The sequence below is a fragment of the Stylophora pistillata genome, chromosome 10 (genome assembly GCF_964205215.1).
Source record: "Stylophora pistillata chromosome 10, jaStyPist1.2, whole genome shotgun sequence".
Classification (NCBI taxonomy): Eukaryota; Metazoa; Cnidaria; class Anthozoa; order Scleractinia; family Pocilloporidae; genus Stylophora; species Stylophora pistillata.
Genome location: NC_142528.1, coordinates 29208645 through 29235612, shown reverse-complemented (window position 1 = coordinate 29235612; position 26968 = coordinate 29208645). Strand labels below are relative to the sequence as shown.

At 39.8% G+C, this 26968-nt stretch overlaps 5 protein-coding genes and 1 non-coding gene across 9 annotated transcripts in view; 3 read left to right on the top strand and 3 right to left on the bottom strand.

The window, feature by feature from the left end:
* The window catches only part of LOC111332656 (histone-lysine N-methyltransferase SETDB1-like), a 33236-nt gene extending 30468 nt beyond the window's left edge, over positions 1-2768 (bottom strand). For 3 of the 4 annotated variants that reach the window (XM_088735002.1, XM_088735003.1, XM_088735004.1), the window contains exon 1: positions 2506-2767. In XM_088735002.1, coding sequence (XP_088591128.1) covers positions 2506-2615 — 110 coding nt within the window. In that variant the 5' untranslated portion in view covers positions 2616-2767. Of the gene's footprint in view, positions 1-2505 lie in introns of all 4 variants that reach the window. The other variant, XM_088735006.1, reaches the window with a different exon arrangement.
* A 1597-nt stretch (positions 2769-4365) lies between these two features.
* On the bottom strand, positions 4366-6511 carry LOC148722601 (protein CFDP2-like). The gene is made up of 2 exons (XM_088737057.1): positions 5470-6511; positions 4366-4706 (listed from the first exon to the last, which is right to left on the bottom strand). The coding sequence occupies exons 1-2, from the start codon at positions 6509-6511 to the stop codon at positions 4366-4368; spliced, it is 1383 nt and encodes a 460-aa protein (XP_088593183.1).
* Trnat-agu (transfer RNA threonine (anticodon AGU)) lies at positions 5256-5328 on the top strand. Its single transcript has one exon. It is a non-coding gene; the product is annotated as a tRNA-Thr (tRNA).
* A 1911-nt stretch (positions 6512-8422) lies between the features above and the next one.
* Positions 8423-12094, bottom strand: LOC111332657 (uncharacterized). Its single transcript, XM_022938050.2, has 3 exons — positions 11802-12094; positions 10980-11081; positions 8423-10088 (listed from the first exon to the last, which is right to left on the bottom strand). Exon 3 carries the CDS (start codon positions 10045-10047, stop codon positions 8578-8580), a length of 1470 nt encoding a protein of 489 aa, XP_022793785.2. The 5' UTR covers positions 10048-10088; positions 10980-11081; positions 11802-12094; the 3' UTR covers positions 8423-8577.
* An 8048-nt stretch (positions 12095-20142) lies between these two features.
* Positions 20143-21799, top strand: LOC148722600 (uncharacterized). Its single transcript, XM_088736628.1, has one exon. The coding sequence runs from the start codon at positions 20299-20301 to the stop codon at positions 21349-21351; it is 1053 nt and encodes a 350-aa protein (XP_088592754.1). The 5' UTR covers positions 20143-20298; the 3' UTR covers positions 21352-21799.
* Positions 21800-22876: 1077 nt separating this feature from the next.
* Positions 22877-26903, top strand: LOC111332658 (uncharacterized). The gene has a single exon (XM_088737168.1). The coding sequence runs from the start codon at positions 24066-24068 to the stop codon at positions 25530-25532; it is 1467 nt and encodes a 488-aa protein (XP_088593294.1). The 5' UTR covers positions 22877-24065; the 3' UTR covers positions 25533-26903.
* The last annotated feature ends 65 nt before the right edge of the window (positions 26904-26968 follow it).

Below are 26968 nucleotides of genomic sequence, written 5' to 3'. Positions count from 1 at the left end.
TGTGTTTTATACGATTTTTTCCACAATTTGTTGTTAATTCACGCAATTGAGTCGTAAGACTGCAAGGTGATTTTAAAGGGGAACTGAAGCCTAAAATTGTAATTTTTTTTTCATTCATTTCTAGTTAGCTTTAAAGGAGTAAGATAAAAGTCTTGGTATCTATTTTTGTTCACCTCTTGTTATTAACAAGATAATCAGATTTGAAGTTCCCATTTTCCTGCGTTTGCAGCTATACAACTGTAGGCTCAAAACAACTAGCAATGGTCAATTGTGACATCAGTGATGGGGAACTGAAACACTTCTCTCACATGCAAAGGCTGCACATCAGTGCAAACTTTAAGTTTATCGGTCTTTCTTTCACAAGTATGTGGACAACCATATAAAACCGTTTATGCGAAGTTAAGAACAACTAAATAAACATTACAGAGATATTCACTGATTGATTCATGACATCTCCTGTGCATCCAAACACAGCCTGAAGCTAAACATTCTCTGTAAGAAACATGTTTCATCATTCAATTTTTTAATTTAATCCCCATAAGAAGTCACATAACTTCAACAATCTTACTACAAGAGTTTTGATGGAAGAGTGTCTCAGGGTTGTGATCTTTCTTCCCCACCAGTGACGTAATATTAGCCACTAACATTGTTTTTCTGAGCCGTGGTGCTGATGGGTCAAAACACGGTTTAAACTATTTTTTTCATGGTGAAATTGAGCCCAAAGACAGAAAAAACATTTGAACATTGATAGTTAAGCTATAAGCTGCAATTTAAAAATGGTTCAATTTTAGGCTTCAGTTCCCCTTCAGTAAAACACGGTCCATCTTATTTGTTTACTTTATCACAATGGAACAATGAACGCTTCTGTTGAAATGTTTGCAGATGATACTACAGTTTTCTGCATTGGATATACTGTTGATGAAGTCTAATCTAAGATACAGAAAGCGATCATCAACTTAAACAAATGGGCTAAGGATAACTTCATGACTATTCATCCTGCAAAAACTGAACTAATGTTGTTATCAAAATCAAAATTCATCAGACCCTTACAGCAAATTTGTTTAGGGCAAAATGAGTTGTTTGTTTCCAAAGCTACATGTTTAGGGATTCTTATCGATAATAAACTCTCTTGGTCACCACATGTAAAATCTTTGAGCAAGCCTTTTTCAGCAAGAGTGAAGAAACTCAAACACTTAAAAGGACTCGACAATTGCATCTTAGAGTCAATTTATTTCAAAGGTATTATTCCAAGTATTACGTATTCAATTGCACTATGGGGATCTGCAAAGTCCCTTCAGACCCTAGAGGACATTCACATTGGAGCTTCAAGATTTATTTTTAACCTAAAGGAATGTACCCCCAACACTGAAGTCCTGGCAGCGACAAAATGGAAGTCCTTATCAGACATCTACAAAAAGAGGATTGCAACTATATCTTATCAGGCATTTTACAGTAGAGCTCCGGCTGGTATAAGCTCTCTATTTATTAAACACTCTCCGTTGAGAAATCTAAGGGACAGTCTGAAACTATACATGCAACGCCCTAAAAGTGACTTCCATCGATCTTCCTTCTCTCACCACGCATCAATTCTATGGAACAACTTACCCATGTACTGAAAGAGCAAACCGAACACTGTTTCTTTTAAATCTGCTCTTAAAGCAAAATCCGACATTTTAGATAAAATAACATTTAATGGTTTACAGGGAATAGATAAAGACATTGTAAATTACATTTATTAATGCTATTTTATTACTTTTATTTTATTTATTTTTAACACTAGTCGATTAACTGTAAATTATCTTACTAGGTATTACATCTTTTCTTACTTAGCATAAATTTACAAGTTTGTTATTATTATTATTTAAATTTTGTAGCTACACTTTAGTTTGTAGGTCCACATCAGCTTTTTAGCTGCCTTTTATCGACCTACGTGACAAATAAAGTAGGTATGTATGTATGTATGAATGTATGTAACAGAGGAAAGATCAATTCCTAATCAAGCGACTTTCCACGTAAGTCTTCACAGTACAATTAACTCAGCACAAACATTGAGGGAAGTTTTTTTCACGTTTCATCATGAGAGTTAAACTTATATCCCGTCACGAGTAAAGCATGCACCTACAGTAGGCTCCATAGAAAAGCATTTTAAACTGTGCATAAATTCTGTCGATCGACTGGAAAACAATTCAGGATCACACCATTTCAGATAAAAAATTACACTTTCCTGCATAACCCGTAACCTATCGCTCTCGTGGAATGGCTCGATCCTGTAACTAAAGGTGTATTTACAAACACAACATCAAGTCCAATTATTGACCACTCTTCGCGCTTATTTACACTAGTGAAAGAGTGCATTAACCACGGTATCGTGTGAAGGACTCTCAAAGATCCGTTTTTTTTTTTACTCATTGAAAATCCCGTTTAAAATGAATTATTTCAGCCTTGCAGTAAGAGTAAACCTAAACAACTAATGGATGAATGATTCGCTTAAAATAAAAGCCTCACCGTTCGCATAACTCCAAAAAGCCCGCTGCTCGTAGTTCTTCGTCGATCATGTCTTCCAAATCAAGCCCCTCTTGCTGAAGCCGCGAAACCATTATTCCGATCTCACCCATGAACTTAAAAAAGAGTTAGGACCTCATTTTGCTGCTACCTGTCGTTGTTTGTAAAAGCCCCCATCAGTTTGACAGAGAGATGCAGGTCAGTCTAACCCAACGTGTCGCGTGAACGCAAAGCAACTCCATTCATGTGCGACAGGGATGAAAAGCGTGTGCGCGTGCGCCAAAGACCCGTGGTACGAAACGCGGGCTCAGACGCGCGCTTATTAAAACTGACTAAATGAACAGCCGTTAAAAAAGTTTAAAAATTAAGGAAGCCGTAAAGAAGATAAGGTTTTGACTCTCAGTTTTGAAAAGAAGATAAGAATTTAAAAAAATTGAGAGGGTGTACAAATTGTAAAAAAATTGTTCTCGCGCCGAAAAACGGTATTTTGTGCAAAGTTTCAATACGGTCGCGAACTGGCACAATTTGCGGCAATGTTTACAGTGTTGTGTTGGCCTTTTCTGGTCACTTTTTCGTCCGTTCATGCAGAACGTTGGTTCGCCGCGGTAAAACAAGGAGCAGTAAAGAAGCTTGTTACGGCAATTCTAAGCCCCTGCCACCTGGCTTGGCAAGAGCTGTGAACTTGCCTGAAGAAACTCCAGTTTACGTATGATGCACGATCGTCGCAGTAGAAAGCGCTGTTTATGCACTAGCGAAAATCAGACCTGAAAAAAACTCAGGCCTGTACGGGATTCGAACCCCTGACCTCTGCGACACTAGTGCAGCGCTCTACCAATTGAGCTAACAAGCCAACTGGGAGCAGGCCGTTAAGTTGATTCGTAATAAACCCGCGATGATAAATCAGATACAATGTATATATGAAGTTCATATATTTTGAACTGTGGTATTAGATACGTATGATGCACGATCCTCGAAGTAGAGAGCGCTATTTAAGCAATAGCGAAAATCAGACCTGACTAGCGTAGATAGTCCAAGACTCGCTACCAAACAATAAGGTGCTCACGATGCAGGCACGAAACACAGCAACTTTAGTTTGGGTAGTTAGCTTCTTGTTCTCCCAGACACGGGCAGACAGCTTAGCCATGTTGGTTGTAGCCTCGCCAATTCTCTTTCCAATCTCCACTTCAAGGCAGTTGTTGTTTGAGGTGGTGGAGCCGAGATAGGTAAACTGTGTGACGGCTTCCAAGGTGTAATCTTTGATCGTTACGGCAGGTGTGGCATATGACTTTCGTCTTCTTTAGGCTGATTGTAAGTCTGAAGGCCTCACATGCGTCAGAAAACTGATTGAGGAGGAGTTGGAGTTTTTCAGCGCTGTGAGCAACAAGAGCAACATCATCGGCAAAGAGAAGGTCACAGATGGCTACCTTGCGCACTTTGGTCTTGGCTCTAAGGCGTGCAGGGTTGAATAGTTTACTATCAGAACGAGATCGTACCAGGATGATACGTTTCAGAGGACTTGAAAGCATGATTCAGTAAAACTGAAAAGATGTTGAAGAGAGTTGGGGCTAGCACACATCCTTGTTTTACGCCGCTATTTATATCGAATGCCTCAGACCTGTTTCCGTCATACTGCACTGTACCCCGAGACCCATCATGGAACGATTTGATGAGGCTCAGGAGTTTAGGAGGACAGCCAAGTAAGGGCAGAATCTTGAAAAGGCCGTCTCTACTAACAAGGTCAAACGCCTTGGTCAAGTCGATGAATGCAATGTAGAGTGGCTGTTGTTGCTCTTTGCACTTCTCCTGGAGTTGTTTCAAAGAGAACATCCTGTCCACAGTCGACCGATTAGAGCGGAAATCACACTAGGATTCAGGGTACACCCTTTCACCGATCTTTTGAAGGCGGTATAATGCTACTCGGGCAAACAGCTTTCCAGCAATGCACAGAAGTGAGATGCCACGGTAACTGTTGCGATCACTGCGGTCTCCTTTGTTCTTGTATAGGGTTGAGATAATAGAATCCCTCATCTCCTGGGGAACGTATCCCTCTTCCCAGCATTTGCAGAGTAGCTGGTGGAGATTGTCGAGCAATTGGTTTCCACTGCATTTGAAGACTTCAGCCGGGATACCGTCAAGCCCAGGGGCCTTTCCAGACGATATGTGACTGATTGCCTTTAAGAGATCTTCCTTGGTGGGGGGCTCATCTAGTTCAAACATGATGGAAAGCCTTTCAATGCAGTCAAGGACAGAGGGTAAGACAGAGCTCGATCTACCATAGAGCTTGCTATAGTATTCCACCCAGCACTCCATCAGTTTTAATTATTAGTAATGATTTCACCAGTTGATGTTTTGACTGGTGAGGACTTGGACTGTGTAGGTCCAATCGCCTTCTTGATACCCTCAAACATGCCCCTAAAATTTCCAGTGTCAGCAGCTGACTGGATTTCAGTACAGAGATTCATCCCAAAGTTGTTAGCACAGATCTAACATTTTTCATTCGCACGACGCCTGGCCTCCCGAAGTGCTTCCAAAGTGCTAGGTACGTATGATGCACGATCCTTCGCAGTAGATAGCGCTATTTATGCAATAGCGAAAATTTTCGCTATTGCATAAATAGCGCTATCTACTGCGAAGGATCGTGCATCATACGTATTTAATACCGCAGTTCAAAATATATGAACCTCATATATCCATTGTATCTGATTTATCATCGCGGGTTTATTACGAATCAATTTAACGGCCTGCTCCCAGTTGGCTTGTTAGCTCAATTGGTAGAGCGCTGCACTAGTATCGCAGGGGTCACGGGTTCGAATCCCGTACAGGCCTGATTTTTTTCAGGTCTGATTTTCGCTATTGCATAAATAGCGCTATCTACTGCGAAGGATCGAATATCATACGTATTTAATACCGCAGTTCAAAATAAATGAACTTCATATATCCATTGTAAGGAGCTAGGTGATGGATTACGCTGGTAGTTCTGCAGGGCATTCCTCTTTGCTTCGATGAGCGGCTGAAGAGTCGCGATGTTTGCATTGAACCAATCCTGGCTTTTGCGTACATTCTTGCCAAAGACCTTTAATGCTGCAGCAAGGGTAGTGTCCTTGATATGTCTCCAGTGGTCCTCTGTGTTAAGTTCCAGGCAGTCTCCGAGTTTCGAGCTCAGGATGTCGTTGAATATAGAGACATTTTCAGGGATTGCGGTGGCAGAAGCATTAATGCGAAGTGTAGCAGATTGTTTGACACGATGGACCTTCTTTGGAAGTAACTGGATCTTCGTGCAGACAAGGGAGTGATCAGTGTCACAATCAGCACTGTGGTATGCCCTTATAGTACGAATGTTATTAAGGTGTTCCCGTCTTGAGATGATGAGGTCGAGTTGGTGCCAGTTTTTGGACCTAGGGTGCATCCACGAGAACCTATGGCGCAGCTTCACACCAAAGAATGTGTTTGTAATACAGAGGTGATGATAGGTGTAAAGCTCCAGAAGGCGTTGACCATTTTCATTGCATTTGCCAACACCAAAGTGACCAAGACAATCAGGCCAGGAGCCTTGATCGTTGCCCACTCTAGCGCTGGAATAGCCGAGGAGAATCAGCACTTCGTTGTTTGGGATATGTTTGATAGCATTATCCAATTGGCTGTAAAAGGTATCCTTGGCATCGGTAGTCGAAGCCAGGGTTGGAGAGTAGACAGAAAGCAAATTGGTGGGACCTAGATCGGTATTGAGTTTTATGTGCATGATGCGCTCAGACTTGGTTGAGCCCGGCTCCACCATCTGTACTAGCTTGTTGCTGACAGAAAAACCAACTCCATGTACTCTAGGCTCATCTTCATCTCTACCCTTCCAGAAAAATGTGTATTCCTTTTCCGTTAGGCTTCCGAAACCAGCTATGCACGTTTCCTGTAAAGCAGCGATATCAACTTTGAGCCTAACCAATTCTCTGCTGATGACGGCTGTTTTGCGTGCCCCATTAGTGTCGCGTATGTCCTTGGTAATTCCGGTCAGCATCGTTCGGACGTTCCAACTCCCAAGTGTAAAAGCTGGTCTTCTTCTAATAGATCCTTGATTCTTAGGTGAATAAGTCGCAGCCCACTTGTCAGACTGTTTCCAGACTTAAGTCCTGCTCACCCCAGCAAGACAGGCGGGCAGTGGCGGGAAAGCACCTTATTGACTGAGGGCTCCCCAGTTTAAGCGGGCGGTAGCTTTGCAATGGGGCTAAAAAGCCCCTCTCACTGTCAGGAATGACCCCTGGCGCCTGGCTCTACCCCAAGCAAGCCATGACTTAGAACCGGTAACTGCCACTCCCCGGTTTGTTTCCATACCAGGCGAAGCCGTAGGGCATGCTGAAGTTGCCTCTCCATGCGCTTGCCTGGGCGGTTGATATGAAGATACTGGTTTGCCCAAATCCCAGAATCCCCCTCTCGGTCTTGCTGGTAGAGTCCGAAGGAAAGGCAGAGCCAGTACGTTCGGGACCAGGTCGACTGCAGGAGTTGCCAGAAAATGATATAGCGTCAAAACCGCCTTACGGGGCTCCACTCCGGTTTTTCTGTCGGGGTTTGCTCCCTTACCCTTTAGCTATCCCTAGCCACCACAAGGCAGTGGGACCGTAACCCTGGTTAAGGGAGGCTAAGGGTGTGCTAACACTTGTCCAAGGTGTCCACCCAGGCTAGTGGAGGGAAGGAAGCGCCTTATCTTTCCTTTTCTAGACCGGCTTCAAGCAAAGTCTAGCCACTACCCACATCTATAATTACATACCATATTTGATCACTAAACAGATCATACATTATTTGATTGACCGTGGAGATCAGGTGGGCCACATAAAGTTTCTTAAACCTGTTAAATGTTTTTATTTTTTCAATGCCAAGGGGACAGTTTCCCATATAACAAAAGCAGAGTACTTAAAAGTAAATTTGCCTATGTTAGTTCTGACTTGTGGTCAGTGGAAACTAAGCTTGGCGGATTTTGTGGTGTTATAGGAGTGGACAGCTGTTATAGGTATTAAGAAAATATGGAAAACTGCTGGAACAGTTGTTGGATTGTTATATAATTAAGATAAGGGTAAATAAGTGCATAATACAGTTGTCTTAGCATCTTCAAATTTAGGTAATTCCGCAGTTGATAGAAGATTCCAAGGTTTTTAGTCAGTTTGCTTTGTACATGTGCTATTTGAGTTTTACAATTCAAATGCTAATCTAAATAAATGAAGTTAATTTCCCACGCACGAGGTTACTGTGTGGTGGATGTCCTCCCCTGGGGTGGGATGGGTGGGTGTTATGCAACGAGCTTCTCTGCGACCATCTCAGCTTTGCTATGTCGTCGATCAACTGAGTACCTCGCCAAGGGACGCTGCCCATGCGCCAAGGAGTTTCGTCATCATAGGTGCAGCCCCACAGTTAAAACTGTGGACATACCCGTGTTTCGGGCTATAGGCGTATATATTAAGCCCCCCTCTCTAATAAGCCGTCCCCCCCCCAAAGTAACTGAAATAGATAAGCCCCCCCGGGGGCTAATTAAAGGATTTACGCCGGAAGACGTGGCATATCTAGTTTTGGATGAAGATAATGAAACGATTGATGTTGAACTGTAATCGAGCCTTACTAGTGCGATGAAGCATTTCTTTATTGTTGTTCATTTGACTTTAGTCTACCGTTTTGTTGTGTTTCTGCTTTACTGATTTACAAGATGATTATGACAAATCATATAACTCATCAGACTTACCTGAGGATTTTTATTCTGCCAATTTGGTAAATGAAAAATGTAAAATGAGAACGATTTTTGATTAAATATTGTCCATACATATCCTATTGTATCCTGGTAGTGAAGATTGGGCTAAGTTGACAAGTCCCCCCCCTCTATGAAGTTCCCCCCACTCTAATAGGCCACCCCCCAAAGTAGCTGAAATAACTAAGCCCCCCGAGGTAGATCAATAATATTACCAACCCCCTCCTCCTTAGTTCTCGCTGGCTAATATTTCTTTCTATTGTTTTGTCACGAGATTCGAGGTTTACGAAGGTCTACCATTACGCCAACCAAAGCAAACCTCATTAAAGTATTTGAGACAGGACTTGTGAGAGCTAATTGCTGTTAGGACAAATGCTGTCAATTGCCATTCTTAACAACCTGTATGAAACTCCACGGGGAATTACAATCGACTTTCGAAGTGTATCAACTGCTCGCATATCTGTGTTTTCCCAGTTGATGTAGGAATGATCTGATAGGGTCGCTATTTTGTTCATATGCCAGTTATAGATATTGGAATTATGATGGAACATCTCAACCACAGCTCCACCTGGTGGCATAAATATAGAAAATGCATGTGCTGCACCATGCATTCCGAATAAAATGTCTGTTTTGGCAACTATTTCCAGCTGTGCTTTTAATGTTAAAAGATCCAGTTGCACTGGAGTGATGTTTGCATCGGGGAAACTGCTTTTAATTTCACTTAAGACATCTTCCTCATTGGCGATCTTTCTGTCGATGATTCCAGCCAAATTCCTCGGATGACTCTTGTAGTCTCTCCTCAAGATGAACAAGATATTTAAATTTAGCTGATTGCATTTTCGAAAGTGTGTTCCAGATGAAATGCCAAACCTCCTTAACACAAAAGACCTAAAAGGTTGGATGTGTTTCAGGGAATTTAGGCTGCTGTCCAATAGAGGAGACTTCGCAGGCGGATATCTCCAAAGCAGATTTTCGAACAAAACACAATTTGACTCTACAAAGATAGGATCGGTCAGCTTTATTAGCCTTTGGAACAGGACAGTCCAAAAAGGGTCCAGTGATGTCTTTGGATGAGCATCCATCAGAATAATGTTCAGCTTATCAGGTTCTATGCCCAAACTTTGCGATGTGATAAAAATGTCCAAAAGATCGACAATAGTCCAATAAACATTGGCAAATTCATTCCTTTGGATTGCCAAGTAATGACCGGCTTGAACTGACGGGTGCCCTCCAAGACGTAAAAATTGCCAAGGATTTACAGCTTCAAAGGCAATTTTCCATGTTATTAGAGTGTAATCCTCGTCTGCCTTAAGTAGTTTTTCTTCAACCCGGTCCACATCCCCATGACAATAAAGCGTGAAGAAACCTTTCGAGAGAAGAAATAATTCATCTTCTGCACTGGGCTCTTCTAAGAAGGCTTCGAGAGCTCTGGAGTGCCCAAGCTTGGGTCTGATAGCGATATATCTGAAGACAACTATTCCATATTGCATAATCTCTAATCGTTTTGGACAAGAACTGTTGAAAATGTTTAGTCTAATCGTCGCTAAATCAAGGTTGCTGGACATTTTTGGTAGAATTCTTGGTGTCGAAGGCCTTTTTCTTTGTAAAAAGGGGGCTGCGTTTAGGTGGCTTGCTCTTGACCAGATCAATCTTGTTGTTTCTTCTTCTCGCTCACCATTCATTGTTAGGGTTTTCTTTGTTGAGAAACTGTTGAGTACATAAAAATTGATGGATACCATCACGAAAATAAACAGCACTAGAACTAGGTATTTGATCAGTTTTACTAGTTTTGATGAAACAAAGCTTGTTCGAAGACCGGCCATGAGATTGTAGAGACTGTTTACCTGGTCCAGTGTTGAACAAGCTGAAAGGCATCAAAAGTGGTGTTAGTTCGTCGTCATTGATAACATTTACCATCATCATCATTAACTGTTACTCTAAATTTTTTAAACGTACACTGCGACGTTTTTACTTATGTCACTGGAGAAATGAATGGATGGTATGAGTTTATCAGTACTCAGTCATCTCTTAAGGTTAATAGAGTAAGCCTAAGTCTTTTTAGAAGAGTTGACCGAGCTTTATCCTCACATGACCGTTTTAAAAAATTGATTCCTTTAAAGATGTTGTGAGGCTCAAGGAATGCTTGTCTCCCAGAGATACTATAGCCAAAATAAACTTAGTTTCTGCCAGCTGCGAGTGACCAAAAATAACACATTGTACTGCGATAAAATTCATGAATTGCAAAGACATCTGCATCGATTTAAACTTGGCAAAATAATCAAGTTGCTAAATGGAACACTTCTAATTTCACATTACTTGAATTTATATTTCGCAAGAAATAGGTTTTCCCTTGATCATTGTGGGCAAAATATCCTGCATTTTTCCAAGAACGATCTTGTCTCACAGCGAGCAAATATATAATGAATTAGTATATACTAAAACAGTGGATAGCGTTGAAGGCGCGCTCTGATTGGCTAGTCAAACTCCGAATATCTTTTGCTATTTACCTCCGAGCAACTCGGGAAAAAATGGCGCCCCGGTTTGCATCCGTGGCAAGCGAAGAAATCACTCAAATTAACCACGGTGGTGTATATTATCTCACTGTTTTAGTATATACTAAAACAACTATTCACCTCCACTTCGGTGAATAGTTGTTAATTATTTCAGCATCTTCTGATGAATAACAACAAAGTTTGGAAACATAACGAGAGAAAACTAAAACCACAGGCCAGTATCTTATGACTTCAGTACCTACCAAGTCAATATGTAAGAGAAAAATTAATCAGTGATCTTAATCCTGATGTAAGACAACTCTTCACTTCATGCATTACGGAGAGGTGGACATATGCAGTCAGAGCTGTACAAATAAGGAGTGAAACACAGTGTAATTAATTCATAATTAAAATCTTTATCCCTGTCGATGAAAGTGCATGTTGGCTGAAAGTAACATTTGGGGGAATGGAAAATTAATGAAATTTCCTGCCGTTTCTTGTTTAACTCCTGTAAGCCTCTTTCATGAAGTTTTGGCCACACATGGGATTTATGAGGAAACTGCAAAAATATGTAGCATGCCATAATAATACAATGACTGAAACGATATACATTTCAATTTTAAGAAAAATATGAAACTGGCAATCGGATAACATTTTTCAGTACTAATTTTAACCCATTTTTATCGCGTTGGTTTATTGTCAAATGATTTTTAATAAATGTATGAATTTACCTCGATTCAAACAGCTGCTTTAACAGAACCGTAGAAAAGAGGCTGTGAACTTTTTCGACTGACGCTGATTGTTAATCAGCTGTATCAAATAATAAATTAAAGATCACGTTGTTGCCATAAGTACACCCCACCAGAGGAAACAAATTATTAAGAGAACTAGAGACAATCAAGCGCTATAGATTCTCAAGATCAGCGAAGTTATGAGCTGAAAAGCTAAAGTTTCTTTACTCAGCTGTCATTGAATTATACAAAACAAATATTGTTCTACAACGCAGTTTTCAACTGATTTATGTTCTGAAAAGCCAAACGTGAAGCGTACGATCTGTTTAAGCCGTGATCATGCGAGGAAATTACCTGAGATCTTGCACTGAAAACTCGCCATTCGTTGATCAATGTTGTCAGTTCACTTCTGTTAAAATCTTCTCTTTCCTTGTCCCTTACTCGCTTATTATAATTTGTGCCTTTGTCTAACCTCGAAAATTATCATTCAATGGTCTCTTTTCGAATGACCATCAATTCTGACGACCTAAAGCATCTCAGCCGTTGTGAACAGCACAGCAACCGAAGGCGACTTACAGCAATGTTTAACTTAGTAACCAGTGCCAAGCGCTGGAATAAACATCTAATAGACTGACAACTGGTTAACAGTATTGGTTAATTGTATAGTTAAGCCTGGTTTCCATAATTCAGATATTTTGACAAGCCCAAAGGCAGAACTCTTGTTGATTAAGGACTGGTTATTAGTAACCTGGCGATGGGGGAGGGGGGAGGGGGGAGGGGGGAGAGTAGTAATAATAATAATAATAATGATAATAATAATAATAATAATAATAATAATACGGTATTTATATAGCTCTATTTCTATCACTATTCAATAGCGCTGTACAGTAGTGTTATAGATCACACCGATAAAATTTATAGAACGTAAAAATCCCTGAAATATGAGTAAAAGAAACTAACTAATAAGGTAATCTGTAGTAATGAGGGTAAAAACTGTAACTTATGATGAAATTAACTAATTTACTAGCTAACTGATCAGCTGATTAACTAATTTACTAATTTACTAACCAACTATCTAGCGACCTAGCTAACTACTTAGATAACTAGTTAATTCACAAAGCAACAGCCTAATTGTAAAATTTGTTAAAAAGGTATGTCTTTATACAGGTCTTAAAATCTGATAGCGAGCCACTCTCTCTTATGTTGTTCGGAAGAGAGTTCCATAGAGTCGGTGCTACAAAAGAGAAACACCTATGACCATAACTTACTAGCTTCACAGATGGCACTTTAAGTTAGTTTTTGGAGGAGGATCTTAGATTCATGTCCGGTTGGTACATAAGGCTTCAGCAGCTCAGTGATGTAACTAGGGGCCTGGCCGTTGAGTGCTTTGTAGGTCAGAAGTAATATCTTGTAATCTATACGCAGGCTAACTGGGCGCCAGTGCAGCTGCTTTAAAACAGGTTTGATGTACTCATACTTTCTTGTACGAGTGACAACACGAGCTGCAGCATTCTGGACATTTTGTAGGCGATTTATCAGGAATTTGGGTAGTCCATATAGTAGCGAGTTGGTGTTATCTAGCTTAGATGTAATGACTGCATAAACTAGCTTTTCGGTATCTGCTAGAGATAGGCAGTCTCTTATCTTGCTAATGTTTCTAAGGTGGAAGAAACAGGCTTTGCAGGTACTGGTAACATATGTCTAATGACATGTGCTCATCAAATAATTTGGATATATCAACAAAGTTGAAATGGTAAATTGGCCACCGTAACGATTACAAAAGCTGACGTTTCGAGCGTTAGCCCTTCGTCGGAGCGAATAGAGGAATTGTGGGTTGTGTGTGCTTTCAAAGGCAGAAAATGGAGCTACGTTATTGGTGGGAACATGGCAACAAGAAAAACAAGAATAAATTAGTGGAATGAAAAGCGTTCGTTGATCCCTGTGGGATTTAGACTGCCGGTTTGAAAGATGAGCTTTTGTTCAAGATTTTTACGGCTTTCCGTGCTACCTAAGTGTAAGGAAAGACCGCAGATTGCCATATGTTGCTTAGAATGATTAGGTAAATTAAAATGTCTAGCGACTGGGTTTCGATGTGTCCTTGTCATTCCTTTCCAAGTCTCGATCAAAGATAACTCCAATGTTTCTTGCAGAGGGAGATGGCTCGATCCGCTGACCAGACACATCAATATACTCTATTAGTAACACTATGAGCTGTCAGGGGTAGGTATTTATCAGTGGTACGAGGGAGGACCCTGTCTCCATAGCAAGTTTCCTATATTTTCCAATAGTTTCTTATAGTTCCTTATAGCTCCAGAATCCGTTTTTCTCTTGCGTTGAGAACCCCATTCGCACTCGTAACGCTACCGTGAAAACGAATTTGATAGTCGTGTGAGTAAACGATTTAGTTCTCTGGGAACTCGAATAGCAAACGGAAAGCAATTAAGACACTAATGATGAAAGGAGCCTTGTGATAATTTACGAGAAGGCAAGTGAAGTTACTGTTTTATTGGGCTCATAACTTATATCGTCAGCTAAGGATGCTTTTCTGATTCAAGGCATCGCTGGTCTCGATACTTCTTTATAACATGGCGAAGTTTAAACTGCCCCTGTTACCAAACTTGTGGTAGGCACGTATCAAATGCCTAGAGGGAAATCAAGCATAAAAAGAATATGGCAAAAGCAAATGAACCACAGAAATGACGAAAATTTGAATTCAGAAAGAGACAAATTGTGAGTGCGATTTTTATTTTTGTCATAGTTTACCTAAATTTTTTTATGGTTCTCAAAAAGCTGGCTTTCACTGACGGTAGATATAGGCCCCAGTCCGTTTCGTGACAAAAGACAAACAGCCAGCCACACCAGGGCCGTAGCTAAAATGAGGCAAGACAAGGCAATTGCCTCGTCTTAATTTTGGCGTTTTTTAATTTTTTTTCTTAAAGATTGACTTTTCTGAGGAAAAAATCCACGGAAAATCCTTAAAAGAGCATTTCGAAACCTCTAGATTTCAAAGTTTTCTGGGGGGCATGCCCCCAGACCCCTCTAGCGGCTCGCGCCTTCGGCGCCCGAAACTTGCCTCGTCTTGTCCTGAAATCTGGCTACAGCCCTGCACACAGAATATCACAATTGTTGTCTACGAAAACCCACGCAACACTCACAGCAAAGTAGGTCACTTATTGAGGTCAGATCAAATTGAACGAACAAACATCATTAAGTGGTAATCTACAACATACATAATGCGCTATTGACCAAGCATGAGGTCAAGATGGCTGGATATTGGGCGAGTTCTTTTTTTTGCGTTTTAATAGACCGAGATGAAGTCAAGGCTCATAAAAACGCATCAAAAAGAACGAGGCTTTCATTCAGCCATCTTGACCCCACGAACAATCTTGGTCAGTAAAGGATTTATCATACAGAAAATAGATTTCGTTTAGGTAAGAATCAAGAATGACTTGTGTATTTCGAGAGCTATGAAAGAAAGCCACTGCGTTTGTAACACAAAAAAAACCCAAGAGTGTCATATGATTTTTTCTCTGTTTGGACTATCTTCTGTCGCCTTTTTTTTGCCGCTAATCAGAACACAGGATTCGCCTCATCTTGCCCGCGGGCGCTGCCAGCTATACCATAAAGCATATGAATGATGATCGTAAGTTTGCAATTTAATTTAATTTTCTCCCGCAAAAAGATAAGTCCTAATCTTAATTGTGCTAAATATATTTTATGCTGTATTTGCCAAAATGACAGTTGCCAGAACCTTGTAATGGATAAATTTGCTTTGAAGATCGTTCATAACTCCTATAAATATGGCAAACTTCGATTAAGTTATGTCATCGTCGAAGATTTATAGTCCTCTCTACACGTTAGCATTTTTCTGTCATCAGTTATCTTTTGCATTGAGGGAACAAATTTCTTGAAAATTTAGACTAAAAGTTGTTCCTTATCATTTAAACACGCATAGTGTTCGGAATCTATGAATTTTATCCCGGCTTTAGTCGTTTGAATCAAGGAATAATACATAATTCTGAACCCGGATTGTATGTTAACTCGCTCGCTCGCTCGCTGGCTCGTTGGATTGAAAGCCCAAAAAGGCGGCAACATGAAAGGCAACCAAATTTGATTATGAGTATGATTAAGTGTTCTAAGGGGGTTAGTTGTATTTAGACTGTAAACCAAATGAAAGAGGCTTTAGTAATCTTTACTTTCAAAATGACCATCGCGCAGAATGCCTATTGTTCTCGGGATATTTACTTGCAGGCCTGAGACAGAAAACCTTAGACAATTCGCCAAGTTGGATAAAATGTGACTTTATAATCCTACTCAATACTAAAATTATGCCGAGTTTGTGATATTTTTCCTTTAAATTGAATTAAATCGTGGCCAATTGACTACTACTACCGGTGGTAATAAGCGAGGTTTCCATCTCGGGTCCAATGCGGACCTCCCGGCTAGTTAATAACATATACATATTTTATCAGACATTTTGCGATCTGTATTGAAAAATAGTAGTACGTATGTTTCAAAGCTAGAACACACCGTATAAGCAACACGCATTATTCTCAGACAAGTCTAAAAGCACATTATGGGTAATTCGTAAATAATTATGGGTACTTTGAAAATCATTAAGCGCTTGCATAGCATAACTATTGTAACATTGTCCTCCTCATATATCAACATAGATATTTTGTTTAGAATGTACGTGCGGCTCACCCATCATCCTAAGTTTGGCTTGTTCGAGTGACAATGAGCTTTCATCAGTGCTTGTCCTTACGTCAATCACCTGCCTTCACGTGACGGAGGCTAAACAAAGCCCAAGTCGGAGCCGGAGTCTCCCCAACTCAAACGCATAGCAAGATGTTGTTAAAATGTCTTTCAGATTTCCTTGCCTAAGCCTAAAAGGGCTGCTTAAAGGTGGGTAAAGATAGTAAACTGATAATGTGTATGTTCAGTCTTCCTCTTTGGACCGGGAAGATATGAAAAGAAAAGGTCTAATTTTTTTAATTATTTCTCGTTTCGTAAAGGCATTATGCTTTTAAGGGAACGTAAATATGTTTGACATGTTGACACCATAAAAGGTTTGCTTGAAGTGGGTGGGATCGGAAAGACTCCAATTTCTCAATTATATCTCGAGTGGTTGGATCAATGAGCGGAATGGGGTTAATTCAACATAACTGTTACAGTCTCTCTTCTATATTTTTTCGTCACCCGATCCCCGCCATTTTTCGCGCACGCGTTTTCACTTACAGAGAGCCAAGCGCGGACTGGCGAAAAATAGAAAAGGTAAGCTTTCAAAATTCACAAAAAATTAGGTTCATGATCGTAAATGCTATAGGAGTAATAATTAGTTCTAAAATGTAGCTAAAAATCGCCTTTCTGAATGGTTATTTTTTTTCTCACTTTATGTGAGCTTCCACCTATAAAAAATCTAGATAACTTCATTGACATCTCTGCCGGTTGAACTACGTAGACTTTAAACGAGGGCGGAGTGCGCTTGGGAAATCGACCTTAGAGTCATCATTAGCAGCCAATCGACTGAAATTATCTGCCAACCTGAGGTCTTCCACTTTACTCAGTAGCATCACTAAAGACATCTCTAACAGATATAACTGAATTCTACAAAGTTTCGTTTTTGAGAAAGAAAGTTTCTTCTCTGTTAAACCTTCCAAGGAATGTGCTGCAGATGGATTAATTCCTACATTTTGTAGTTAAGTAAGGGGGCTTTGAATATGACATCATTTTGGCTTCGTTACCATTTATTTTCTTTTAATATTGATAAGTTTTTCTTTACCACGAATCTTGGCCTGCTTAACTGGCGTTTTTCTGTATGTTTTAGCCAAGAGCCCAAGAAAAGAGAGGAAAAAAATTACTTCCGTCTGCTCTCTCAGCCTTGGTCCCTATTGTTTGTGAAAACAGGTCAAAACAATGGTCACTTATGCTCTGTGATGCGCAAGACCTTCAGAAACCCAATATCTTTTTGACCTAGCTTTCATCATTTACATATGAATAACAAAGCACTAGAAACATTTAAGCCAATTTGGCAATCCAAGTTTTATCTAGATTTCGCTCCAATCATGATTTCTGTAGTGTCCACATCTATTGCTACATTATTTATCGTCGTATTTTTTAAACGTCTAATTGAGTTGACACCATTTCCCGCTGCGAGCAGGTCAGCAGGGACATTGATTGAATTAGATTAAATATTAAAGTTCACTAAAATGAGGGTCTCAGTGGGCTGATGGCTTTTACGGGTAACGGTTAAAATTTTGGTCAATTTACGACTAACAGTTAATATCTTTCCATGATGGTCACAATAGGTTTTTTTACGGTTAACTTGGATATATCAACAAAGTTGAAGTGGTAAATTGGCCACCGTAACGATCACAAAAGCTGACCTTTCGAGCGTTAGCCCTTCGTCGGTGCGAATAGAGGAATTGTGGGTTTTGTGTGCTTTTAAAGGCAGAGAATGGAGCTACGTTATTGGTGGGAACATGGCAACGAGAAAAACAAGAATAAATTAGTGGAATGAAAAGCGTTCGTTGATCCCTGTGGGATTTAGACTGCCGGTTTAAAAGATGAGCTTTTGTTCAAGATTTTTACGGCCTTTCGTGCTACCTAAGTGTAAGGAAATTACGGTTAACTTTCTTTACGACCAACGATTAAAATTTTCCAATTTTTACCCTTAACGTCTAAATTTTTGGCCGTTTCACGGCCCAGGTTAACCCCATTGAGACTTGCTAGAAAGGCAAAACTACCCAAACACCCATGGGGGTTATCTCTCCTGTATCTTTTATATCATGGACTTCCTCATCTTTGAAAAGACTCAAGCTGATATGAATGAAATTTTCCCTAAACCTTGGAACATGATATTGCCCTTGAATTTCTGACAATGGACAGATTTCCTCGTCACCAGGATTTTATACTCTTAGTCTCGGATAGGCGGTGAGCCGGAAGTCAAAGGCAAGCATTCAAGTATTTTAGCATAACTTAGCTAGTGTCGCAGAAAAGACGCCCCCTGAAATAAAATCCTCGGTCAGAGATTCAACGAAAAAAAAAAAGAAAACAACTCATTCCCTCAATGCAAGATGGAATTATTATTTTCTGTTTTAGTACGAAATAAATTATTCATGAAGCTGAAAATGAGTGGGTGTAAGTTTACATAAGCCTGTTAAGGGCACATGTAAAAAGACCTAAAAAAACACCCTCGCCACCCTCTCTTCGAAGTGATGCATATTTTCAAGTGACAGAGAGATCTGAATTCAAAACATTTCATGGAAGGCCAGAAGAGCAGTGGATATTAAGTGATATTGTCTCCTTTATTGAGCGCAATGTGACACAAGTGATTCAAAGGTTATCAGGCACCCAAATGTCTTGCATTCAAATGGTCAGAGCGGAGACGTCAATGGATCTCATGAGCAGATCTCCAAAAGATTTTTTCAACATTAGCGAAACGTATATCCCATCTTCCATTAATCGAAAACATTTCACAAATAAAGTGATCTGATTTAAGCTGGAATGGGTCCTGGTTTCTTCGATTGTATCAGTTTTCAAGTTTAAATGTACGTAGCGGTAAAAAAAAAGAATAAATCAACAAACAAAACAAGAAAAAAACTTCAACCCTCGTCAAATAATTCTTTTACAATGATCGTAGCTTTCTCTTACCATGCAGGCCTTTGAAGAGGAAGACATCAGTAATAAAGCCGGTCAATGAATGCTCTCATAATTACCAGAACAATAGTTTTCAATTGTGATTCTCCATATACTCGGTAAAGATTGTTAACAGTAGCTCTTTAGACACCAAGTCTAAAAAGTTGATATTTAGTTTTATCTTTTATTTCATTAAGATCATTAAGATTTTTAAATTATTTCTAATTCATGTAAGCTTTCCATTGAATTTATATTCAAGTTAATAAAGGCTGATAGTTTCGAAAGAAACTGTTTGGGGCTGCGTCGGTGGTGGTAACGAAATAATTTGGATATATCAACCAAGTTGAAACGGTAAATTGGCCACTGTAATGATTGCAAAAGCTGACGTTTCGAGCGTTAGCCCTTCGTCGGAGCGAAGGGCTAACGCTCGAAACGTCAGCTTTTGCAATCATTACGGTGGCCAATTTACCATTTCAACTTGGTTGATATATCCAAATTAGATTCAAGTTAGTCTATTTGTTGTGAGTTTTATAGAAATTGGTTGCCTCTGACTGTTGTTATTTTTGAAACAGACGTTTCGGCTAATGCATAAGCCTTCATCAGTGATATGAAAAACGAAGATCGTTATCATACGCTATTTAAAGTTAAAAACGTGACGCGAAGCTTGCGCGCGTAACTATGTATTTGATGCTCGCGCGAGGTCTTTATAGGCTTCTGAAAGTAGGATGTGATCGTTCACCGCATTTGGATCCAAAGTAGAGTGCCAGGCTTAAAGGAAAAGTCTGGTGGTAATTAGTTTCGAAACCAACGACCCTGACGTTTGTGAAATCCATGTTATGGTCGAAAAGGTGGACATGGCTTACGACTTTGGAGTTTAAGTGAAAACCTGCAACTGCCTTTTTGTGCTCCGCAATTCTGGTCTTTAATGATCTTTCTGTTTGGCCATAGCACAACACCGCGAATTGGCCAAAGTTTATACAGAAAACTACACTGCGGTAATTCAACGCCAGCATCTTTTTACGATCTTCCGAAAATTCATAAACCTGGAAGGCCATTGGGACCCATCACTAGCAGTACCTGTAGCCCGACTTGTGCGGTCTCCAAATATCTAGTTTCAGTCCTGTGACCTCTAAGAAAGAATAACTACACAGTCCAAAACAGTTCCGTTTTCACGCAACAAATAAAACAGCTTTCCATCTCCAGCGATGAAGTCATGGTCTCCTTCGACGTGAAGTCCCTGTCCACCTCCATACCTGTGGACTTAGCCCTCACGATAACCAAGGAGAGACTACAACGAGACCAGAATCTAGCAGAACGTACCAATCTTTCTGTTGAAAACATTTTGAGACTTTCAGAATTTGTCCTCAACCACAATTATTTTAAATATGATGGCGACCACCACAAACAGATTTTTGGATGCGCAATGGGTTCTCCCATTAGTCCTGTTTTAGCCGACCTGGTTATGGAAGAAATTGAGGAAACGGCGATCTCCACGTTCCCGTACCCTCCCAAATGGCGGTTTAGGTATGTTGACGACAGTCATTTTTGTATCGAAAAGGATCAAGTCCACAATTTCCACAAACATTTGAACTCAATTAACCCGAACATACAGTTTACTTTAGAATTAGAAAACACCAACGGACAAGGCTTGCCTTTTTTAGACGCCATAACAAGTAGACTCGGTACAAAAATTCAGGTGGATGTTTACAGAAAACCGACACATACCGACCGTTATCTCGATTTCTTTTCCTGTCATCCTATGTGCCATAAAAGATCCGTTGTCAACACCTTACTGAAAAGAGCAAACAACATTCCATCTACCAATAAAGGCAGACGTCGGGAAGAAATACAGCGAGTAAAGGCCGTTCTGCGAGATAACAATTATCCAATGCCTTTTATACGGAACTGTGAGAGAGTGTTATTTAAACAACCCGCCCAGACCAACATCAGTGGCTTTGTAGTGCTGCCGTATGTACAGGGTGTTTCCGAGAAAATAAGTCGCATATTGAAACAACAAAAGGTCAAAGTAGCCTACAAACCACAACAAACAATCAACAGCCTTTTTCCACACCCCAAGGAGCTAGACGAACCCGACCGCCAGAAGTCAGGTATGGCGTACAAAATCATTTGCACACAGTGTAATTTTAAGTACTATGGCCAAAACAGAAAGATCATTAAAGACCAGAATTGCGAAGAACAAAAAGGCAGTTGCAGGTTTTCACTTAAACTCAAAAGTCGTAAGCCATGTCCACCTTTTCGACCATAACATGGATTTCACAAACGTCAGGGTCGTTGGTTTCGAAACTAATTACCACGAGAGACTTTTCCTTGAAGCCTGGCACTCTACTTTGGATCCAAATGCGGTGAACGATCACATCCTACTTCCAGAAGCCTATAAAGACCTCGCGCGAGCATCAAATACATAGTTACGCGCGCAAGCTTCGCGTCACGTTTTTAACTTTCAATAGCGTATGATAACGATCTTCGTTTTTTCATATCACTGATGAAGGCTTAAGCATTAGCCGAAACGTCTGTTTCAAAAATAACAACAGTCAGAGGCAACCAATTTCTATAAAACTCATGACATCTCCTGACTACACTTTTTCCATTTTTAGTCTATTTGTTATTTATATATTGCTGCTGAAAAGCCCTTTTCAGGGAGCACAAGAAATAAAAAAAATAAATATGTATGTAAGTCACATCAGAGAGCAATAAAGTTTATGTCACAGAATCAGCTGCTTTCTAATCCTCATCCTGTCTGGTCGATTGCGGATCAGTAGAACGAGCGTTCAGAATCAAGAGTTTTGTGCCTGACCTAAATATATAGTTACAACGGGCGTTAGACTATTAGTAGCAAAAGTGATGGTAACAATCAAAACGGACTTGACAATAACGATAGTATATGTGTACGATCCTTCGCAGTAAAGCATTATTTAAGCAATAGTGAAAATCAGACCTGAAAAAAAAAAAAAATTTAGGCCTGTACGGGATTCGAACCACTGACCTCTGCGATACTAGTGCAGCGCTCTACCAATTGAGCTGACAAGCCAACTGGGAGTAGGCCATCAAATTAATTCGACATAAACCCGTAGATGATAAATCAAACAACAAACATATGAAATACATATATATGAACTGCGGTTATGAAACGTATATGTGCACGATCCTTCGCAGTAAAGCACTATTCAAGCAATAGTGAAAAAAAGACCTGAAAAAAATTCAGGCCTGTACGGGATTCGAATCACTGACCTCTACGATACTAGTGCAGCGCTCTACCAATTGAGCTAACAAGCCAACTGGGAGCAGGCCATCAAATTAATTCGACATAAACCCGTAGATGATAAATCAAACAACAAACATATGATATACATATATATGAACTGCGGTTATGAAACGTATATGTGCACGATCCTTCGCAGTAAAGCACTATTCAAGCAATAGTGAAAAAAAGACCTGAAAAAAATTCAGGCCTGTACGGGATTCGAATCACTGACCTCTGCGATACTAGTGCAGCGCTCTACCAATTGAGCTAACAAGCCAACTGGGAGCAGGCCATCAAATTAATTCGACATAAACCCGTAGATGATAAATCAAACAACAAACATACGAAATACATATATATGAACTGCGGTTATGAAACGTATATGTGCACGATCCTTCGCAGTAAAGCACTATTTAAGCAATAGTGAAAATCAGACCTGAAAAAAATTTCAGGCCTGTACGGGATTCGAACCACCAGGTCAGTGGTTCGAATCCCGTACAGGCCTGAATTTTTTTCAGGTCTGATTTTCACTATTGCTTAAATAGTGCTTTACTGCGAAGGATCGTGCACATATACGTTTCATAACCGCAGTTCATATATATGTATTTCATATGTTTGTTGTTTGATTTATCATCTACGGGTTTATGTCGAATTAATTTGATGGCCTGCTCCCATTTGGGTTGTTAGCTCAATTGGTAGAGCGCTGCACTAGTATCGCAGAGGTCAGTGGTTCGAATCCCGTACAGGTCTGAATTTTTTTTTTTCAGGTCTGATTTTCACTATTGCTTAAATAGTGCTTTACTGCGAAGGATCGTGCACATATACGTTTCATAACCGCAGTTCATATATATGTATTTCATATGTTTGTTGTTTGATTTATCATCTACGGGTTTATGTCGAATTAATTTGATGGCCTGCTCCCATTTGGGTTGTTAGCTCAATTGGTAGAGCGCTGCACTAGTATCGCAGAGGTCAGTGGTTCGAATCCCGTACAGGTCTGAATTTTTTTTTTTCAGGTCTGATTTTCACTATTGCTTAAATAGTGCTTTACTGCGAAGGATCGTGCACATATACGTTTCATAACCGCAGTTCATATATATGTATTTCATATGTTTGTTGTTTGATTTATCATCTACGGGTTTATGTCGAATTAATTTGATGGCCTGCTCCCATTTGGGTTGTTAGCTCAATTGGTAGAGCGCTGCACTAGTATCGCAGAGGTCAGTGGTTCGAATCCCGTACAGGCCTGACCTTTTTTTTTTTTTCAGGTCTGATTTTCACTATTGCTTAAATAGTGCTTTACTGCGAAGGATCGTGCACATATACGTTTCATAACCGCAGTTCATATATATGTATATCATATGTTTGTTGTTTGAGTTATCATCTACGGGTTTATGTCGAATTAATTTGATGGCCTACTCCCAGTTGGCTTGTTAGCTCAATTGGTAGAGCGCTGCACTAGTATCGCAGAGGTCAGTGGTTCGAATCCCGTACAGGCCTGAATTTTTTTTTTTCAGGTCTGATTTTCACTATTGCTTAAATAGTGCTTTACTGCGAAGGATCGTGCACATATACGTTTTATAACCGCAGTTCATATATATGTATTTCATATGTTTGTTGTTTAATAACGACAGTGATAATCATCCCACTTCAACAAATTTTACATTTCCTTTCCAGTTTGATAAAAACGAGGACTGCAAAAAGGAGTCAAGAATCACATGGCCGGTCTTGGAAAAAGCTCCGTTGTCTCAAAACTAGTAAAACTTACCAAATACTCAGATATCATATTATTTGGCGTAATAGTAGTTTCGATTAATATCTATTTTCTCAACTCATACTCAGAAACCGAAAAAAACATAATAGTTAATGATAAGCAAATAATAAGACAGATTGACCTAAGCGTTAAGCGCTCGTTCAACCAGATAAAAAAGCCTGCAACGTTGGCAAGTCCACCAACGGTTGCAAGAACCCTTTCCGCTGATAGAAGAAAACTTCATCTAGTAAACAGTACATGTTCTCGAAGAGTTCAAGTAACGCAGGATGGAGCAATGGTCCTCAGGTACATCATCATTCGACCAAAGTTTGGACACGCCAGGGTTCTCGAGGCTCATGTAGAATTCCCCAACGAGGAGGATGAGTTTTTTGTCTTAGACAAAGGTTTCTTTACACTTTATTGCCGTGGCAATATGGTCAAGCTCGAGAGGCAGTTACTATTTGCAGACAGGGATAACACACTAATGAGATGGAAAGCTGCCATGGAAGTTGCCAATCCTTCTCAATATTTGTCGATTGGAGGGCAACAGTCATTTCAAGATGGCCATTACTTTGCAATCCAAAGGATTGAATTCGCCAATGTTTATTGGACTATTATTGATCTGTTAGACATTTTCATCACGACGCAAAGCTTGAGTATACAGCCTGAAAAGCTGAACATTATTCTCATAGATGCTCATCCAAAGTCCTCACTGGACTCTTTCTGGACAGTCTTGTTCCAAAGGCTAATAAAACTAAACGACAAAGATTTCTTTAAAAACTCAAATACCGTTGTGTTCGAAAATCTTATTTGGAGATATCCCCGTAAGAAGTCTCCTCTACTAGACATCAACCTTAAGTCCTCTAGACACATTCAACCATTCAGGTCTTTTGTATTAAAAGAATTTGGTATCTCGGCGGCCAAACATTTACGAAACTGCAGTCAGCAAAATTTGAATGTCTTAGTCATCTTGAGGAGAGACTACGAGAGTCATCCAAGGAATTTGGCTGCAGTTATCGACAGAAAAATTGCCAATGAGGAAGAAGTCCTGCAAGAAATCAAGACCAGCTTCCCCAATGGAAACATTACTGCTGCTCAGTTAGATCTATGGCCACTAAAAGCACAGCTGGAAACAATTGCCAATACAGACATTTTATTTGGAATGCACGGTGCGGCTCATGCATTTTCTATTTTCATGGAACCAGGCGGAGTAGTTGTTGAGATGTTTAATGATTATTCACAAGCACGTAACTGGCACATGGGGAAAATAGCAACTCTTTCAGATCATTCCCATATCAGTTGGACAAACAGTAATCCGAAAGCAGTGAATAAAGATACGAAATCGACTATAATTCCTAAAGGTCTACCATCGAGTCTCCTTAAAAAGGCAGTTGCCAGCATTTGCTCCAAAAGGTCGAAAGTTCTTAGTTAAGGAACATGATGTACAAGGTTCTTGGTTGGTACCTGCAATAGTCTGCCTCATCAGACTCCGTAGGGGCCAGAAAATAAATGGAATAAGGCTTATCTTGTTTGGTTTTCGGCTATCTTTTGAGTGTGTAGATGAATCACACACATCTCCATCTATAATATGTATGACATTGAAGTTAACCGCGAAGAAGAAATGCAAGAAATAGAGTTCAACAACAAGATGAAACGATGGGAGAGCAGCATTGAGGCCAGCCTAAGACAAATATATATCGGCAGCCTTTAGATATATTTTATTCTTTATCAGAGAGAAATTTTGGTATCGGATTCCTACTTTTTCGAATAAAATCGCATAAAATTAATTCACGGGAGTCTTCGAAAGAGTCGAAGCACCAATTAGATTTCTCCCTTTTGTCCTACTCGCACCTATTCAAAAATGCAAAATGACTTTGCGAAGACGCTAATTACAGATACTCCGACTAATTTATTTTATTCAGAATAAAGAAAAAATAAATGAGAATAAATCTAAATGTTCTGAGGTCAGCTGAATAACTACTTTAAACAGCAGTTGATCATGTGTTATGGCAATTAGTTATATTCGCTTATGGATTTGGCACGAAATTACCTTTTTCATAGGGATGGCGATTGATATTCCACATTCGGTTGAATTTCTCGAAAATTGCTCATGAATTGTGACATAAAAGCAAATTACGCTTGCCAATCCATAATCTTTCAAACTGCGGTTTATTAACCCGTTTACATTCATGGTTCAGTTTTAACTAGAACTTTTTTGGTGGGCAGATTTTTGTGGTCGCCTACTCTAGGATATGGAATTCACGATCTCGAGGATTATCTTTCAATACGATTACGAGGTTTTTTTCCCTTGAGGAATATATAGAACGCGCTGACGAGCAAAGACGTGATAAGCAAGTATTCCGAAGTAATTTTTTATCATCATTCATCAAAGGCCAGGCATTCAAAGGAACCACAATACATCATATGCACGACATTATAGGTGCAAAGCCAGTATCATAAGGACCGCCTAGCAAATATTAAATCTCTATCAGAAGATATGTTTGTTGAATTATAGAATTATATCTGTCTCCATGTTTTCAAAGATGTATAATGAAAAAAAAAAATTAAAACAAAAAACACCTGCTTTCCTTTCTCAATTTGAAATTAACAACTGCGGAAAGGAGTCTTTTCGACGCTTTCTAGGGTGATTGCGCACAAAGCCACAACTTCATCAATGTGTCGTTGTTAAATTTTCAACATCACAATTGTCACAAAATAAAACTTTAATTCTCCAAACTTTTTCTTCATACGCCTTTTAAATTCTAATTTAAAGCTGTTATTGCTAGCTGAGGTGGTTGGGCAATTTTGGGATCATTTTTTACATCGACCATCTCCAATAATCGTTTAACGCTTGACAGTAAAATGGAT